At 35.1% G+C, this 18,245-nt stretch overlaps 1 protein-coding gene across 3 annotated transcripts; it reads right to left on the bottom strand.

Moving 5' to 3' along the window:
- Positions 1 to 1,294: 1,294 nt before the first annotated feature.
- LOC121258113 (squalene synthase 2-like) lies at positions 1,295 to 8,440 on the bottom strand. 3 transcript variants are annotated; one of them, XM_041159481.1, is made up of 14 exons: positions 8,020 to 8,440; positions 7,681 to 7,723; positions 6,828 to 6,917; positions 6,157 to 6,232; positions 5,339 to 5,408; positions 4,580 to 4,723; positions 4,382 to 4,486; positions 4,027 to 4,173; positions 3,635 to 3,710; positions 2,519 to 2,607; positions 2,049 to 2,140; positions 1,898 to 1,943; positions 1,696 to 1,765; positions 1,295 to 1,581 (listed from the first exon to the last, which is right to left on the bottom strand). In XM_041159481.1, the coding sequence occupies exons 1-13, from the start codon at positions 8,212 to 8,214 to the stop codon at positions 1,697 to 1,699; spliced, it is 1,242 nt and encodes a 413-aa protein (XP_041015415.1). In that variant the 5' UTR covers positions 8,215 to 8,440; the 3' UTR covers positions 1,295 to 1,581; position 1,696. The 3 variants fall into 3 exon arrangements, with proteins under 3 accessions (XP_041015415.1, XP_041015416.1, XP_041015417.1); XM_041159482.1 differs by lacking the exon at positions 8,020 to 8,440 and adding an exon at positions 7,892 to 7,944; XM_041159483.1 differs by lacking the exons at positions 6,157 to 6,232; positions 6,828 to 6,917; positions 7,681 to 7,723; positions 8,020 to 8,440 and adding an exon at positions 5,974 to 6,140.
- Positions 8,441 to 18,245: the final 9,805 nt, after the last annotated feature.

Consider the following 18,245-nt stretch of genomic DNA (forward strand, 5'->3'; position numbering starts at 1 on the left):
TTTTTCCTAACCAAGTAAATATATTATTCAGATAAGGAAAACGGATACATGAGGAGGGGGTGAGACTTTCCAACAAAACTCCATTACAACAATGCAAAAGTAGTTAAAAAAAAAAAGAGAGGGTGTTTTAGGACCAAATACTTGGTCCCTACCCATATCCTGCAAAGAGAGTGCTGTCTTAAATAACGGATTTTTGCATAGCTGTGCGAACTATGAAGTTATCGTTGGAGGCGGTGGAAGCTGAAGGTGCACTGCAGTTTGTTGTTTTGAGATATTTCCTGAAGAGACTCGCATTCCCTTCCTCAAGATTATCGGTTTAGGGAAAACGGAAACATAGTAAAAAGACTGGCATTTGATGGGCTGGATTGCAGTGGGCTAAGTTTCTTCACGCTCACATATGATGGTGCGTGGAGACCACATGCCGATGATTGTTAGATGGGATGGGGCAAATTTGAAAGATCTTGAGGTGGAGAATCTATTGGTGCGGGGCATCTAGCTGACAGACACATTATAGCATGGTGGCGCATGACGACCACCCATAGAACAAGTTGCTCGTGAGTGTCACGCATCGAGATTTTCGTCTTGATTCCGCTTCATCCCTATATATAGGCGGCTGGGGAGTTGCGTGGTGGGATGCGTATCGATAATCGGTCGCCAAAGTGTGGTAGATCTGACCAAAATCGAGTTGGTGGAAAGGAGATAAAAAACACTATCATAAAAACATATACATAGATCGGTACTAAAAAAGGAAAGGAATCCTCCTTTCCGGTGGAAATACTCGGAAATGATGAGTAGTATTTCTAGAGAGAAGGGAGAGTTTATCTTTCTAGAAATGAAAATTCGAGCTGCATGTGCAAAGATGTCCTTATTTGTACGTGTTGATGATGAGTGAAATAGATGGCCCCTTCCTTCATTTTCTATCTTTTGTTTTCTACTTCACCTTCTTAGACTATCCCTCTGGCTGTAAATCTTACGTTCTCTATAGCCTTGTTATGACTTTTCTTTTCCTTTCCCAGCCATTCAACACATGATGGTTTCACAGTGCAACGGAACTTGGGAGAAGGATCATCTGAACATTTTCTTGTTAGTTCACATATAGAGATTTTAATGTGCGTCATGGAGTTGGAATTTCACATGCAAAGGTTAAAAAGTAGAGGCACTGCTACCATTTGGATAAAGTGAACAGGAAAATCTCTCTTTTCTCAACGGTGGGAGTCATGGCAGGGAACAAGTGGAGCCATCACCAAAAACTGTGAACTCTAATTGAGGGTGAAAGAAAGAAAAATGTAATAGCTATCTTAAGTGTCCAATGCTTAACATTTCAAGGAAAAAGTGCTAAACTGGGGCTCATTTGATGTATCATCGAGTTTGAAAACTACAGGTTAAAGGTTTTCTCCCAAGAGGATGGGAACTACATGAACTGTATTTGGTATCTTTATAGTTGATATACAATCTTCAAATATATATGTATATATATATATATATTTATGATATTGAACACAAACATAAATCGAGTTTTATCGAACAGAGCATGCACTTGCACTTGGAAGCCAACCATGCCGACAGGAAACTCGAGAAGTTCTGCATAAACACCAAACAACAAAATCAGCAGCAGGCCGTCAAAGAAAATAATAATCATCTTTTAATTGTTCCATCAAATCATCAATTTTAACACCGATGAAAAGTGAAACTTACTTTAATTGTTTGGTCGTTTGGCATTGAGATAAGCAAAAAGGATGGACAATACAATGAACAGCATAACAATCTGCATTTGAGGTCGACATATTAGCATTAGATTTTCTAACTATAATATGGGGGAGGAGGGGGTGGCTCAAATAAAGAGAAACGTCAAGTGTTTGGAAACAACATCATGTTGATATATTAGCCAGATACTTACAAGAGCAGAATTGTATCTAGGCTCGCTCCTGACTATGTAAGATTTTCTGAAAAAATCCATAAAAAAGTTGTCAGAAATTATATAAAAATGACAGCAATAACAGTCACGAAACATGTATGAAGTTCATAGAAGACATAGAAACTGTGACAACCTTTTGATAAGGACTCCAGAATCCCTGCAGGTTTTCTGTACTGCTTCCAGCCTGCTCAACGTTTTTGTTGCATTAGGGTCACTCTTGTTGACCTATAGTAGTCAATAGCGCATTATGCGGTAAGAAACAGATTAGAAGCTTGGTTTCACAACAGAAGCAACACAACTGAAATATGTTAAGTATAACACTTCCTCCATTGCAAAAGTATAAATATGTCCAAATAGCTTGGAAGCATTGAATAATTATTTTGTTCCCACAAACAGAATTCATGTCCAGAAAATCTGTTTGGCATAAAAAATGCAGGTCATCATATCTAGGGGTCTGGTAGAACAATCAATACGTCCGAACTGGTTTATGAAAAACTCTAGAAGCATAGGATATGAAAGATAATTCCAATATATGAACACAACAGAATAAATATTTAGTTGCAATCGAACATATCTTGCTAAATATTAAGAAAAACATTGTACCTTCGACTTCAGCATACAAGAGAAATCAAAGAAAGCACCATAGACATCAGCCATCATTTTTGTTCGGTCAATGACTTTGGCAGTAAGACCTAGACAACATAACCACAATCAATGAATACCATTTGGATGGAAACTATCACACAATAAATACGAGAGAAAACTAGGAATGACAGCATCACAACCCTTTATTATTTATCTGAATACGCTGTTATTTTCTTTTTCATAAAATGAAAAAAGGACATCAAATGTTGTATTGCGTTATAGTTTAAGCAGGTTCTGGCAGGTGGGGTTGTGTATACAAGGTTTCCTTCCCAGGGGTGGGTTCCAAGAGCCTGCCATGGTGAGGCTCCACATCATCAAAAAATGAAGTGTGGGAAACATTATGAGAAGCATATGATGTGATAAAATAGCTAATACAGTCATGTTAAGAAAACCCTTCATTTTAAGTAGTCATCCATCGGCAGTTTTTCGAAGAAATGGATCAAAGTCAAAGTCCATAAGCATACATAACATCTCTCCATTTCTTATTTCAACCACCAGTTTGTCAGAAAATTGCACGATGGCCAAATGTGAACCCAACAGCAGCACTGCCATTCGTATAGTTTCATATTGGCCTAAGCTTCCTGAAGACCCAACAACCCCAAGGAAATCACTCCTAGGTTTTAAGCCAAGGTGCAGTGAATATAAAACTGTTCTTTGTAGGCTACTAGCTCCCTTAGTGTCCACCTTAAAGCAAGTCCATATCTTTTTTCCCCACAAGTCATCACTTTAAAAGAAACTGCACTACGTACATAAAGTAGAAAGGTCTAAAGAGTTGCCAACAACGGCATGAGACCTCGCAAAGGCCCATTCAAATGTCTCATGAAATTGATGTGGTCCAGCATTCTACTACAACACTCCACATCACCAGAACTGAGAAAACTTTTAAGTAGCCTAAAATGAGAGCAAAGATCTGCAGTGATAATTCTTTTTTTCTCAATGACCCTATATAAGAAAAAAAAAACAGATGTATGGAAGATGCAAAATTTAATTTCCAAGAGACCTCCACACATGCTGATCAAATTTTTTGTTGTCTGACATGCATTCAGTTTCTGCTGAAAGGAATGATTAACTTACCACGCCTCATTTTCACTACACCTCGGAAGACTTCAATGTTGTTGTAGCACAATGCCAGTGTTCCAATTGCCATGATCTAGTAAATATAGCATATGTCAAAACCCAAAGAAACACTTAATAATTATTTTTAAACATGAAAGGAAAAAAAAAAAAAATCTACAACCACACCACAAATCAGGAACTTCAGATTTTGTACCATATGCAGATCAGAATAAATATATGAAAAGATTGTAACTTCGCAAGTTACATGTGCATAAATGCATACACTCATGCCTATATGTCAAATTATTGGACATGATAAAAATAAAAGCTCAGAGTTTATTAATTTATTACCTTTTTCTTAAAAACATTAACTAAAAAAAGCCACAAAGTTCATTGAGAAGATTCCGTACCTGGGGAATAGCACAAAATCGAAATATTGAGGGATCTCGTAAGGCAGCCATGTACTTCAAGCAATCTTCCACATGCATCAAAGCATTGGTGACCATGTCATTCAAACATTGCACTGCCTTTTCAGAGTTTTCCTCGTATTTCAAGTCCTGGATGGATCACAAACATCGAAAAAATGTCAATGAGAAGAAAAACTCAATATAATGATGTTGAAGTACAGTTTTACAGTGTTTTTAGACTCCTACCACTCTATCGAAGATCGGTGATAAAATTTGGTTTGCATACATGAGAAGGCAACAATCATAGAAAAAGAGACCAAGTAGTAGAATTGAGATAAAGCATGGAAAAGAGTTGTACCTCAAGTTTGTTAACATAATTCCTCCAGATCTCACGAGGCCAAAACATGCGAGACTTTGGTATCTCGTTAATATCCTCAAGATAATCTCGTATTATGTTTGTTTTCTGTGATTGTAGAATGTCTAGTATTGTATCAAACTTCCAAGCAAAAGGAACTAAAGTGAAATTCATTGGTTGCTCCAAATATTTATGCATTACCTGAAGAAATAAACCCATTGAATTTGAGAGATAATCTGAAGCCAAATCTTCTGACCCAGAGGCATGGAAAAGCTTGGACAAACCTAGTCCAACAAGTCCCGCTACGTAGTGGCAGTATTCATCATAGTCATCAATGGTCTCTACCTGCAGCATGAGGAAATATATATGGGTGTCACACAAATACATACTTTCTTTGCATTTTGTACATTTTTTCTTCAGCTCTCAGCTTATAGAGAGCAGTTCCAATAAATGGTAGGGCATTTTAATGATCCAAACTAGCCTTAATTACTTCCAAAGAGAAGAAGATTTCTGGTGAAAAAAATATAGCTCACTACATAACTGAAATATACCCACCAAATGGGGAATATATTATACATATATATATATATATAAATCTAATTTGGATAACATATGACAAAAAACGGAGAAAGCTGTGAGCTGCTCTTAGTAACTTATGGTCATAAGCCTAGGAAAAAACCATACGATTTATTTTATTTTGTGGTGGGTGGGAGGGGTGGCAGGGGTGGTCCAATTACACAGATGAAATTCTGATACAAGCTTTCGTCGGATTCGACTAGGTAGAACCCTTTGGGCAGGTCATTATAATGATGGAAAACTTGTGTCATTTAATATCATTAGTTCCCCCAGCCAACCATTTCCATCTGGGGATCATTTATGAATGAACATAAACTCAGGAAAACAATATGAAAATCTCCAACCACCGTTAACCCTTCTCCAGAATGAGCATGCATAACAAACCTCCTTGCATATAAATTTTGCCATTCCTGCGCCCATTCTTTTGGTAATATCCTCAATTGCCTCCTGATAACTGCAAAATTGACAGGAGTAATGTAAGTTATTTTCCAAAAGAATGTAAAGAAAGAAATCATACAACTATTTGTAAGTGATATAAATACAGATTCTGCAAAGTTTTGAATCATATAGCATATCCTATAGATCCCAAGTCAGTTATTCATTTGACGCAGACTTAGAAAGGGCACAATCACACAAAGGGACCAATAAAACATGGTCCATAACTTTTCTTGGACCCTAATGGCAGCTTTAGATTCTAGAGTGTCTTAAACAATCACTCTAGGCATCTTAACTTGAGTATTCCAATTTAAAAACATCAATAATATGTTGAAGAAGCAGTTGATAATATAATTTATCAGCATATTGAACCAGCGGGACTAACTATTCATTATGTATCCCACAAACAGTAGACTTAGGGAAAAAAGGATTCAATCTAGAAAATAACCTAGTTGACTGTAGAGTTTCAGCACACCTCATTAACTACTTCGGAACATTCAGTGATACAGAAGAAATGCAAGGGTAACATAGATATTGCACGTACCATGTTATAAACTACTAACTAAAAGAAATAAGAGACAAACCCCATATAGGTGCAGTATCAGCAACAAATAACTGTACATAAAAAATTAAGAAAACAAGGGAACCGGTGATTCAGATTATAATCAGGTCATGGAAGGAAAAGGTGTAACAGGAAATATCAAAAAATGAAACCAATGTTCTCACGTCCTCAGAAAATCATTTCAGTTATTCATAGAAAAAGTAACCTCTTTCCAAGCTCCAGAAAAGCAGTCGATACATGGTGAAATTGGTCCATGAGAACTTTGTAGTCCTTTGTACCACCTTTAAGCAGAATAGAAGAAATATCAGTAGATGGATGAAGACTCAATTTTCTTTCAATCATGCCTAAAAATGATTTCCATGGACTTTTTTTTCAAGAACATAATAAATATGGAACCTTTTTCTTGTAAGAGATAAAATGATTAAATAAGAACGCTCGAGTCCTTGGTTTGGAAGCCTACGGCATTAAGCTGAGATTGGAAACCTTATACGTACACAGGTAATAACTTGGATAAAATAGGACATGAAAATCAATTAAAGAAACTTAATAACAGATATTAGAAATTGGTTAAATCATTTTGCTTACAACTACATGCATATATGTACATATGTATGTATGTGTGACCCACTGACAAACAAAAGGGTTAACAACAACAGAATTGAAGAAATAAAATGTGGTCCACAAAACTACAGCTCAAATCACCCACTTAATTGGCTACCTACAAGTGATTTCTTAATGAATTTAATAACTTGTGTCAATAATGTGTATTGAATTGGATTTTTTTATGGCAGAATGAAATAGATGAAAAGTTCCTCACTCTATAGAATCTAGAAAAATAAAGTGAGAAAGAACAGTGCAAAATTTCATATAACTCACAAGAAAACTGCCAGTCGCAATCATAAATGTGACGCTGAAAAGCTGTCAAGATAGGCACTTTAACATCTGTAGGTATGCTTGTATCATCCTCTGAAAGAATAAAATCATGGAAAAGTTAATTAGTTGGGTGAATCGATAATAACACATAGAACTGAGAGTTGGAATCCAAAAGGAATTGAAATTGATGCCAAAACAAAACCAACAGCTTTTTTTTATTGCTTTGTCTGTAACAATCTATGGAAGAACATTATGAAAATCATATCAGTTTGACAGAGTGAGCAGCTATTAAACATATGCAGTCTTGTGATTCTAAATTTAGAACTCGATCGAGGAAATCATGCATAGGTTTGAATGAAATTCACCAACATTCAGAACAAAGTCCAACAGAGAGTAGAGTATTGACGTCAATAAATGAAAACCACAGGGCTTCAACTTGTTTGGGAGAAGTTGTATTCTTTAACAAATCCCTGATGAGACTAAGGTATTTAAAATGAAAGTGCCTGGCTGGTAGCCTCAAGTATTCCTCTGTCAACACAAACATAACTTTATAACCTTCATTCATGATCTGATATTACCCATAAAAAAAATATAACTAGAGCTACCGACATGTAAATGAAATGTGGTCTCTTCAAGAATTGCAAGTTTAATGAAAAGACACATCAAGCTTGCATTTTACACAAGACGCTAACAATTGATTTGATATAGAGACCTTAAATTCATTCCCTCAGACAGAAAATTAACGAAGAAAAATCACATAGAAAATATAAGGTTATAGATAAGAATAATGATATATACAAGCCCCAAATGTACGAGCCTCAATACCAACATTACTCGATAGATAATGGGAACATACCAACAGTATCAAGGGCTCGAAGAACCAAATAGAATATGCATACCTGCAAAACCGTGAAAAGCATCACTGAGGCATCAAATATGATACATTGCTAGAAAGTAAAACAGTGAGTAATCCGACCACAAGATGGCCAAACCCGAATACCAGATAATCACATTCATACCATTCAAAATCCCAAACAACCAATCACTTTCCAGAACAAGAACATTACGCATCACAACAAAACCACCAAAATCATTCAGATTGCACACTCCCCAGTCCCCACGCAAATTCAAACAGCAACATACGCCACCCACGAAAAAATGGAAGAAAATAAAACCCGGATTAAGGGAAGCTTACAGCGTTGCGAAGCTCGGTAGGGAGCTGCTGAATAACGAGAGCGAAGCTACGAGAGACCTTGTGGAGCATGCTGTAGCAAAAAGCCCAGTGTGGTTCGGGAGGGATCTGCTTCTCCGCGTGCCTAGCAGCTAACTTCAGCTTCATCAGCGGGTAAAAGTCATCGGGGTGTTTCAGAATCACGCCCACGCTTCCCATCCTTTTCCTTCTCTCTCAAATCGAATTTTATTTCGTCTCCGGAAACCGATCCAAAAACCGAGAGAAAGCGAAACTACGGAAACGCGAAGTAGCTGGCTTTTCGTAGATGCAGATGAAGTCAGTTTTTTTGGTCTCTTGAGGAGTCTGAGAAGAGAGAGAGAGAGAGTTGCGAACTTGCGAGCGCAAAATCGTTGAAGTGCGACTCGTAATCTGACTTTCTTTCAGAACGATAGCAACCTCCTATCTTTCACGTACCATATTTTTTTTAAAATTTTAAAATTTTTTAATTTTTTTTAGAATTTATTTTTTTAAATTAATTTAATTTAACTATTCATTATATATATTAAATATTTTATAAAAAAATAAAAATTTAAAAAAAATATGATATATAAAGATTATGTGAATAATAAGAGATTGTGTAAATTTTTTATTCAGAAAAGTGATTGGCTCTCATTTCTTTATCTCTTTTCGTGAAAAAGGAGGAAGGTACCAGCCGGAAAGTGTGGACTTCAGGTTTGAACGTCTTTTCTTAATAGATTTTGACATCATCAATATCTTGCAATAGAAAAAGTCTACAAATTCCATCCTATTAAATTTTATCATTTTATTAAAAAAATATAAATAAACGGATAAATACACCAACTCTTTACAATTTATTTTAAAATAATTTTATTTGAAAGTTTTGAAGTGCGAAAGATTTTCAATTAGTACTATTCTTTTATTATTGTTTAATGTAATGTGAATCTATGATATCATATCGATGTTTATTTTTCATTTTTCTTAAGTCTATATTAAAATATTTAAGAAATATTTTGTATTTTAAATTTCTGATAATACAAGTGCACATATTTTGAGTTTCTTATAATTATAGAATTGGGAAATAATTAGTCACAAAATAATCATATAAGAATAATTTTATAAACTGACATAACTTTATATGATTTATTAGATTATAAAATTATTTTTATTGTAAAGTAGATCTAACAAATTACATAAAACGACATCAATTTGTAAGATTAATTTTGTATAAATTTTTTTATGATTGCGCACTTCTCGATTAATAATTATAGTTTTTTTTCTTTTTTCTTTTAATATTGTATGACTATGACAATGGTGAGATAGTGATATAGTTTCTATATTTTTCGATACTATTTTATTTATTCTCCTTTTTTTTTATGTAGATTCTCTATATTTATTCATTTTTTTAAAAGGAGGGAGCTTGCACATGTTATGATTGAAAATATCATGTCTATAAGATGTATAAGTCTCGTACACTTATTTTAAAAAAAAATTTGAATCTACTATTAAAAATATAATTTTTTCATGAATTCAGATTTACCTAATTTTTCAAATTTTAGATGGAGTGTGCATGGCTTACAGTGTTGCACACTTTAAGACTGTAAATATCATTTATCATGAAGTTATAATTCTTTATTTTCATTGCTAGATTAACTTTCAAAGATATTTCAAGCTAAGAATTTCAAGTCTTTAGTTCAATTTGCGGGGACAAAATTCCATTGTACGATCTTTATCAACATAAATCAATTGATCATGCCATACTCGTTATCACCTGATCTGTCATTGTTATTACTTACCGTTATCATCATTTTTCAACATTGAATCACTAATATTGATTTTTGAGAAAGTCTATTCATAACAACTCAAGTGAATTGATGTGGCAAAAATAGACCAATTATTTATTTATAACTAAACGTGACAAATATGTCAATATTTACAAGGCTAAAGTTGTTCAAATTTGTCAAAAAGGACGCTCGTAAGAGATGAATAAAAAAAGTAATAAAAAGATTAATAAGCAACGAAACACTTATGATATTTTTTTATAAATCTTTATATAATTATATTTTAAATTAAATATATTTTTGTAAAATAATATTATTTTTATAATTTATATTATAAAAATATCACAAAATTCTGTAAAGAGCTGCGAAAGAAATTAGAAAAATAATATTTACAGTTATAGAGTACACAAATACTTTGTACTACTTTTTTAAAAAAGTAAATAAATATATAATTATATGAAAAATTAATTTTTTAATAATAAATTTTATTATTTTACAATACTTGTGCAATTTATAATTATATATGAAATACTCAAAAAATTATATGTGTATTAATTTTTTAAATAAAATATGTAGTGCGAGGTGTGACACGTTGGAAATCAAAACCACGTGAGAACCGATAGCTACAAAATTAAGGAGGAATGAGTTGTCAGCTCAGAACCTTCCTTCGAACATAATAATTCGAGGCCTGTGGCTTAAAAGCTTCTGTGCCGACTGAAGTTTTATTTTTTTTCCTTTTTTGGGGATTGCTGTGCCGACTAAAGTTGACTAGCTTTGTAGTCTTTTAGCACGGAAGAACACGGGCGTCACGCTCACTAAGCCTCGTTTCTTTTTTTTTTAGGTAGATAAAATGAGTTAATAAAATTAAAAATTTATTAAAATATTATCAAAAAATATTTTTTAATATTATTTTATTTTAAAATTTTTAAAAAATAAATTATTTATTTAATTTTGTGTAAAAAATTTAAAAAATTATAATAATTAAATAAGATAAAATGAATTGAAAAGAATATTAAAAACAAACTAGGGCTGACTAATCATGGTTCTAGATGGGAGAAAGAATCATCCAAGTAACATAAGATATAAGGCTATAAGTTTACCGTATTTAATATTCATTCATTTTTTTTAAGAATAAAAAGTAAAATTCATTATTAAAAGAATAAAATTTTTCAGATGTGTTCATTATTATTTTTTTTTAGAGAGTTGGATTTGTACGTCATAAGTATGTAATTATTAGGTAGTATTAGGGGATATTTGAAGAATGATATGAGATACGAATTTTTTAAATAATAGTCAAACAGTTTGAGTTATGATATTTTATTGAATTTTGAAAAATGAGAGGAAAAAAGTTGAATAAAATGATTATAAAGTTAAAATTATTATAATATAATTTTTGTTTTGAAATTTGAAAGAATAACATTATTTCTTATATTTTATTTGGAAGTTTAAAAAAATTATAATGATTAGATAATAATTAATTAAAAAAATTGAAGATATGAAACTAGAAAGAGTTCGCGTTTGAGTGATGCTTAAGAAAAAAATTATGAGAAAGTTTGAGATGAGATGAGATGAATATAGTTTTCCAATCATGCCCTTATAATATTTCTTGAATAATTACTAAGTAATCCTAGAATATGAACATATGATACTCATAACCTATTATACATGTTGCATCGAGTCACGTTAGTTTATAAATTTACTTTTATAAAATTTTTTTGTGGCTAAAACATTTCTATAATTTTTAATATCATAACATGATGTAATAGGTTAGGATTCATAACTAAAGATAAATTCTATTTGCAATCCCCATTCGGGGATTGCTGTGCACACCCATGGCTGAAACAATGTGTTTCATTAAAAGGAAAAATGCATTGTTTTGGCAAATATAAAAGAGACAAACATGACCTGCGGGAGAAAATACTATCAACCCCTTTTGAGGCCTTTGTCAGCTCAAGACCACTGCCAACCCCTTCCCTTTCCTCGGCGCGAGACCCATCCCCTTCTCTCTATCTCAACGTGAGACCCATCTGAGCCTTTCGTTAGCTCAAGACCACTGCCACCCTTTCCCCCTTCCTTGATGTAAGACCCATCCCCTTCCCCTGCAACTGGTGAAGCCTATCTCTATACATAACTAAAGAAATACTACTCTATTTTGACAAAAAAAGAAAAAGAAAAAGAAAAAAGAAATACTACTTTACTTGCAATTATTCATATCAAATTCCTTACCAAAATAAAAATGAAAAAAATACAAATCATAAAACCCTCATTTAATCTTTTAGTTCCACCATAAGAATGCTATTTTCAGCTTTTCTAGTTCCGTGTAGTTGGTATTGCTTGTGCTCGTGTTACAAGGCAACAAAAAATTTTGCGTAGTAAAACAACGTGAAGAAAAAAAACAGGGTACTTGGAAGAATTGTATCTTCCGAAATCAACACAAGCTGAAGAAAATAAATCACCATCTTCTTATTCAATCTTTCAATAATAAATCTTTTCTACAATAATGATCAAAATATATAGTAGGATCACAAAAGGAAAGTGGACAATTGGTAAAAAGGAAATACTTGGAAAAGGAAATGATTAAAAAAACAAAAACAATTAAAAAGGCAGGTTGACGTCGATAATTCAGGCATTAGCAAGGGATTCTGTCGGTGCATTGGCAAGAGTTCAACTTTCCCACCGCTTAACAAGATCTTCTAGAATTATTGCATGCAGTTACCACGTTGGTGTCCTGCATCAACTTAGAAAGAAACTCGCCTCAGAGTTTTGGTCTGTATAGAATGGTTCATCAGGAGGTTGATATTTAAACAAGTCGGCTACATAGGGAGATAGACATGTCTTCCAGGAGCTCAACCACGTAGGCGTTATCAATTTATTTTATTCACAATGTGGAAAGGGCCATACTTACTATTTTGTAGTTTACTGTAATAGCCCGTGGGAAAGCAATTTTTTCGTAAATGAACCATCACTAGATCCCTTTCTTGGAATATTTTTTCTCGCTTGTGCTTATCTGCATCACGCTTATATATCTTGTTGGATTGCTCCAGGTTGCTTCGCACCTCTGCCTGCACTCCTTGAATTCTCTCGGTCATATTTTCAGCTGTTGTGCTCAGCCCAGGAATTTTTGAAAGAGGGACTAAATCAAGAGCATGCCTAGGAGGTTTAGTATAGACTACTTCGAAAGGATTTTTCCCCGTCGAACAGTTACTCATGTTGTTGAAGGTAAATTCTACTTGTGGAAGGTTTACATCCCACTGCTTCGACTTGCCACCGGAAATACAACCCAACATGTTGCCAAGCGTTTTGTTTGTCACTTCGGTCTGGCCATCGGTTTGTAGGTGGCAAGTGCTACTATACTTGAGGGAGGTCCCAAACTTCTTCCACAGAGTGATCTAAAAATAACTAAGGAACTTGGTGTCATGATCCAAGGTAATAGTTTTGGGAACTCCATGCAGGCGGACAACTTCTTTAAAAAATAAGTGAGCCACGCTTGATGCATCCGACGTCTTTCAGCAGGGAATAAAGTGTACCATCTTGGAGAATCGATCCACGACTACAAAAATAGAATCGACACTGCGTTGAGTACATGTTAACCCAAGCACGAAGTCCATGATTAAATCGTCCCAAATTTTTTGAGGTACTGGTAATGAGGTATATAATCCCGTGTTCTGTGATTGACCATTCTTCACTTGACAAACAGGGCACCTTTGCACAAACCTCCCTACATCTCGTTTCAACTGAGGCCAGAAATAATGTTTGGCCACCAGGGAAATTATTTTGTCTCGACCCACATGGCCTCATTATCCTCTCCCATGCAGCTCACACAGGACATGTTCACACAGAGAAGTTCGAGAAATACAGAGTTGATTTCCACGAAAAATGTATCTCTCTTGTATATGAAAGTCTGAACTTGGCTACCCCATTGCACATTTATTCCAGACCTTGGCAAAGTTCTCATCATTGGCATACAGGTCCTTGAGTTGTTCAAAGCCAGTGATCTCGGCCTTCATTGTCACAAGCATGGATGCATGACAGCTGAGAGCGTCAGCCACTTTGTTTTGCTGCCTAGATTTGTGTTTGAGCACCATGGTAAATTTTTGCATAAAGTAGATCCATCTGGCATGCATACAGTTCAAGCTATTCTGGGTGTTTATGAATTTCAGGGCGTGATGGTCACTGTAGAGGAAAAACTCACGCTGAATTAAGTAGTGCTCCAATGTTTTAGGGACTGTATAACCACATAAAATTCCAACTCATATGTAGTCCACTTTCACCTGGCCTAGTTTAGTTTTTCGTTAAGAACTCAATGAGTTGCCCTTCTTGGAATAAGATAGCGCCAATATCGATTATGGAAGCGTCATATTCAACTTCAAAAAGCTTATCAAAGTTGGGAAGAGCAAGTACAAGTGTTGTGGACATCTTCTTTTTGATAGAATTAAAACTGACCTCTTGCTCCTTACTCCACATGAATCGCCCCTTCTTCATACACTCTATGATGGGTGCCGCCAGGGAGCTAAAATTTCTGATGAACCTGTGGTAGAAAGTAGCCAGTCCATGGAAGCTGCGAACTTGGCTGACGGTGGTGGGCGTTGGCCAATCAAGGATAGCACGCACCTTCTCCTCATCCACATGTATCCCTTTGGCGCTTACCACAAATCCAAAAAATAGTAACCTGCTGCTTAAGAAAGTGCATTTCTTCAAATTAATATATAACTTGTGATGGAACAGTACCAATAGGACCTCCCTTAGATGACTCAAGTGATCAACTTCATTATGGTTGTAAACAAGAATGTCGTCAAAATAAACCATAACAAATTTTTTGATGAAAGGCTTGAGAACTTGGTGCATGACACGCATAAAAGTGCTTAGCGCTTTAGAGAGACCAAATGACATTACCAATCACTCGTACAAGCCTTCTTTGGTTTTAAAGGTCATCTTCTACACATCTCCTAGCCGTATTCTTATTTGAAGATACCCGTTCCATAAATCACTTTTTGAAAAAATGTTAGACCATGCAAGCATATCCAACATATCAGTTAGTCGTAGAATGGGAAACCGGTATTTTACCTTTATTTTGTTGATGTCGTGGTTGTCCACGCACATTTGCCAACTCCCATCTTTCTTTGGCGTGATTAACGTTGGTACCGCGCACGAGCTCATGCACTCCCTAATTAGTCCCTTACGAAGGAGGTTCTCCACTTGTTCGTGCAAGATATGGTGCTCACCGGGACTCATTCAATAGTGTGGCAGATTCGGCAAGCTGGCTTTAGGAACTAAATCAATGTGATGTTGGACATCATGCATGAGTGGCAATCCCTCAGGTAACTCTTGTGGTGTGAGGCCTTCAAATTTAGTCAAGAGATATTGCACTTGTGGGGGTATGTCGTGGGAGTTAGCTGCTCCTTCTCCTTTTACTACCAATGTCCATATTTCTCCAGTTTCTTTTGCTTCTTCTAGGAACTGCCTCTTGCTTATGGTAAACAATGCACTATTCTCTTCAGCTCGTAAGGAGTTGGGACACTTATCCCCTATGGGCATTAATACTATTTTTCAGTCTCGCCACCAAAATGAAATAATGTTGTCACGCCCCTTGTAAGTGGCGTCTACATTGAATTGCCAAGGTCTCCCGAGTAAGATATGACAGACGTCCATTTCCACCACATCACACTTAACTTCATCTTTGTAGTATTTTCCAATAGAAAAAGGAACATGGCAAATGTTACTTATCCTTGCCTCAGCTCCCTTTCGGATCCAGATGATCTTGTATGGACGTGGGTGCTTGTCCATTATTAACTCCAATGCATTCATAAGAGCCTTTGATACTATGTTCTTGCAACTTCTACTGTCGATTATTACATTGCATACCTTATTGTTAATAGTAAAGCGTGTCTTGAAAATAGAGTATCATTGGTTTCTATCCTCCAATTTTGAATGACGTAGTTGATTGGCTCTCCTTCATCTCCTTTTACGAGTTCTTCTACTATGCTTTCTCCTTCTCTCGGATCCCCTTCACCTTCCTCTATCACATGGATTGATCGGCGTGTGAGGCACTCATTGGATCGATGCCCCAAATGGTTGCACTGAAAACACTTTCCTGCCCTGGGCCTAGTATATGGGTTGTTGCTCCCTCTTTCCTTGTGCAATGGAGCATTTGTATTTTGATTACTGCTTTCCCCTCTTTGCATCCTGCTATATGAGGGTGGACGAGAGTCACTTGGCTATTGATGTTGGGTGATTTGATGTTCTCAATGGTGGCCTAGCCAACTGCATCTCAATCTTCACAGCTAGGTTGACTGCTTCTGAAAAAAGTCCAAATGGTATGCAAGGACACTTTGTCTTGGATGGCTATGCGTAAACCTCCCATGTACCTCACAATTTGCCGCCCCTTAGTTTCCAAGAGATTATTTCGAGCATTTAGTTGATAGAACACTTCTGTACACTCATTGACAATCCTCATTCCTTGCTTGCAATTCTGATACTGTTGGTAGAAGATTTGCTCATAATCTGGAGGAAGAAATCTGACCATCATCAATTGTTTCATCTTTTGCCATACGTGCATTGGCTGTTAGCCTTGTCTCCTCTTGTTATTTTGCATTTGCTCCCACTAGGCTGATGCACCACCACACAGTTTATAAGTAACCAATTTTACTTGTTGCGCTCCAGGAATTTGCATATAGTCGAAAAAAATTCTCCACTTCAAGCATCCAGTCAAGAAAGTTCTCAACATGAAGGTGACCATTAAAGCATGGTAAGTCATATTTAATTCTAAAGTTATTGTTGTTGTCTGGAGCCCTCCTACCATCTTGGTTTCCACGAATGAAGCCCTCTAGTTCTTCATCACTAGAAGAATTGTTATGCACTTGGTCCCTCTACCGCTGCATAAAGCCACAACCTCCTCTTGGACGGTTTGTGCCTTCATTTTCTTGGCCCCTGTCACCACTAACATGAACACTAGTGATGGTTGTTTGAATTTCCTGTAACATGCGTTCAATCCCTTCGAAACGCTACTTGTTCCTTTGATCTTTGAGAGTTAACGACTGCCCAAATGGCCTGCATGCCACGATCTTCACCTTAGAAGTCATCTCTCACCATTAAGCCAGGTAAAGCCTTGCTTTGATACCAAAATTAGCGTAGTGGAATGACATGAATAAAAAAAAGAAGGTACTTGGAAGAACTATGTCTTCTAAAATCAACACAAGTTGAAGAAAATAAATCACCACTAGGGGTGTAACTGGTCCGGTTTTGGACAAAATCTAGGACCGAACCGGTATGTACCCATTTTTCATTTTTCAAGACCGATTACGTCCCGGTTACTCTCCTAAACCGGTACATCCGGTTTTATCGATTTTCGGTCCAGTCCGGTCCCATTTTTTGGTTTTTTTAAAATGTAAAAAACATATAATAAAGTGTTACTTCTTATGATAAAATGTTATTAATAATTTAATATATATATTATGTTTAAAGCATATGATCAATTAAATTTTCATCTTTAAGATTAACATTTTATGTTATAATTTATAAATTATAATATGAAATTATTTCATATACGATATATAATTATATATTATATATAAAAATTTAATATATAATTATATATTACATATAAAACTTATATATATAAATATTTTGTATAATATATAAAATTAATTTATATATATATTTTTTCCAACAGATCCGGTTCGGTCTTGTCTGGTTATGGAAACTATGGAACCGAAACTGGACATGTTCCGGCCGGTTTTCATAATATAAGAACCGGTTCCGAAACGGACCGGTTCAAAACCGGACCAACCAGTCTAGTCCGGTTCAGTCTGATCCGATTTCTCGGTTTTCAGATTTAAATTTACACCCCTAATCACGACCTTCTTATTCAATCTTTCAATAATAAATTTCTTCTACAATGGTGATCAAAATATATAGTAGGATCAGAAAAGAAAAGTAGACAATCGGTAAAAAGGAAATGTTTGGAAAAGAAAAAAATCAATTAAGGAGCAAATCATAGACGAAAAAATAGAAACAATTAAAAAGGCAGGTTGACGTCGATAATTTAGGCATTAGCAAGGGATGTTGTCGGTGCATTGGCTGGAGTTCAACTTTCCCACCAGTGCTAGGGGTGTAACCGGTCCGGTTCGGTTCGGTTTTGGACAAAATTTAAGATCGAACCGGTATGTACTGGTTTTATATTTTTCAAAACCGATTACGTTCCGATTACCGTCATAAACCGGTTTCTCCAGTTTTACCGGTTTTCAAGTTCGGTTTTTCAGTTTTTTTAAAATGTAAAAATATATAATAAAGTGTTACCTCTTATGATAAAATGTTATTAATAATTTAATATATATTTTTTTATGTTTAAAGCATATGATCAATTAAATTTTCATCTTTAAGATTAAACTTTTATTTTATAAATTATAATAACGTTAACGTATATATAATTATATTAATAATATATAATCAAAC

This window comes from Juglans microcarpa x Juglans regia, chromosome 3S (genome assembly GCF_004785595.1).
Source record: "Juglans microcarpa x Juglans regia isolate MS1-56 chromosome 3S, Jm3101_v1.0, whole genome shotgun sequence".
NCBI classification, from domain to species: domain Eukaryota; kingdom Viridiplantae; phylum Streptophyta; class Magnoliopsida; order Fagales; family Juglandaceae; genus Juglans; species Juglans microcarpa x Juglans regia.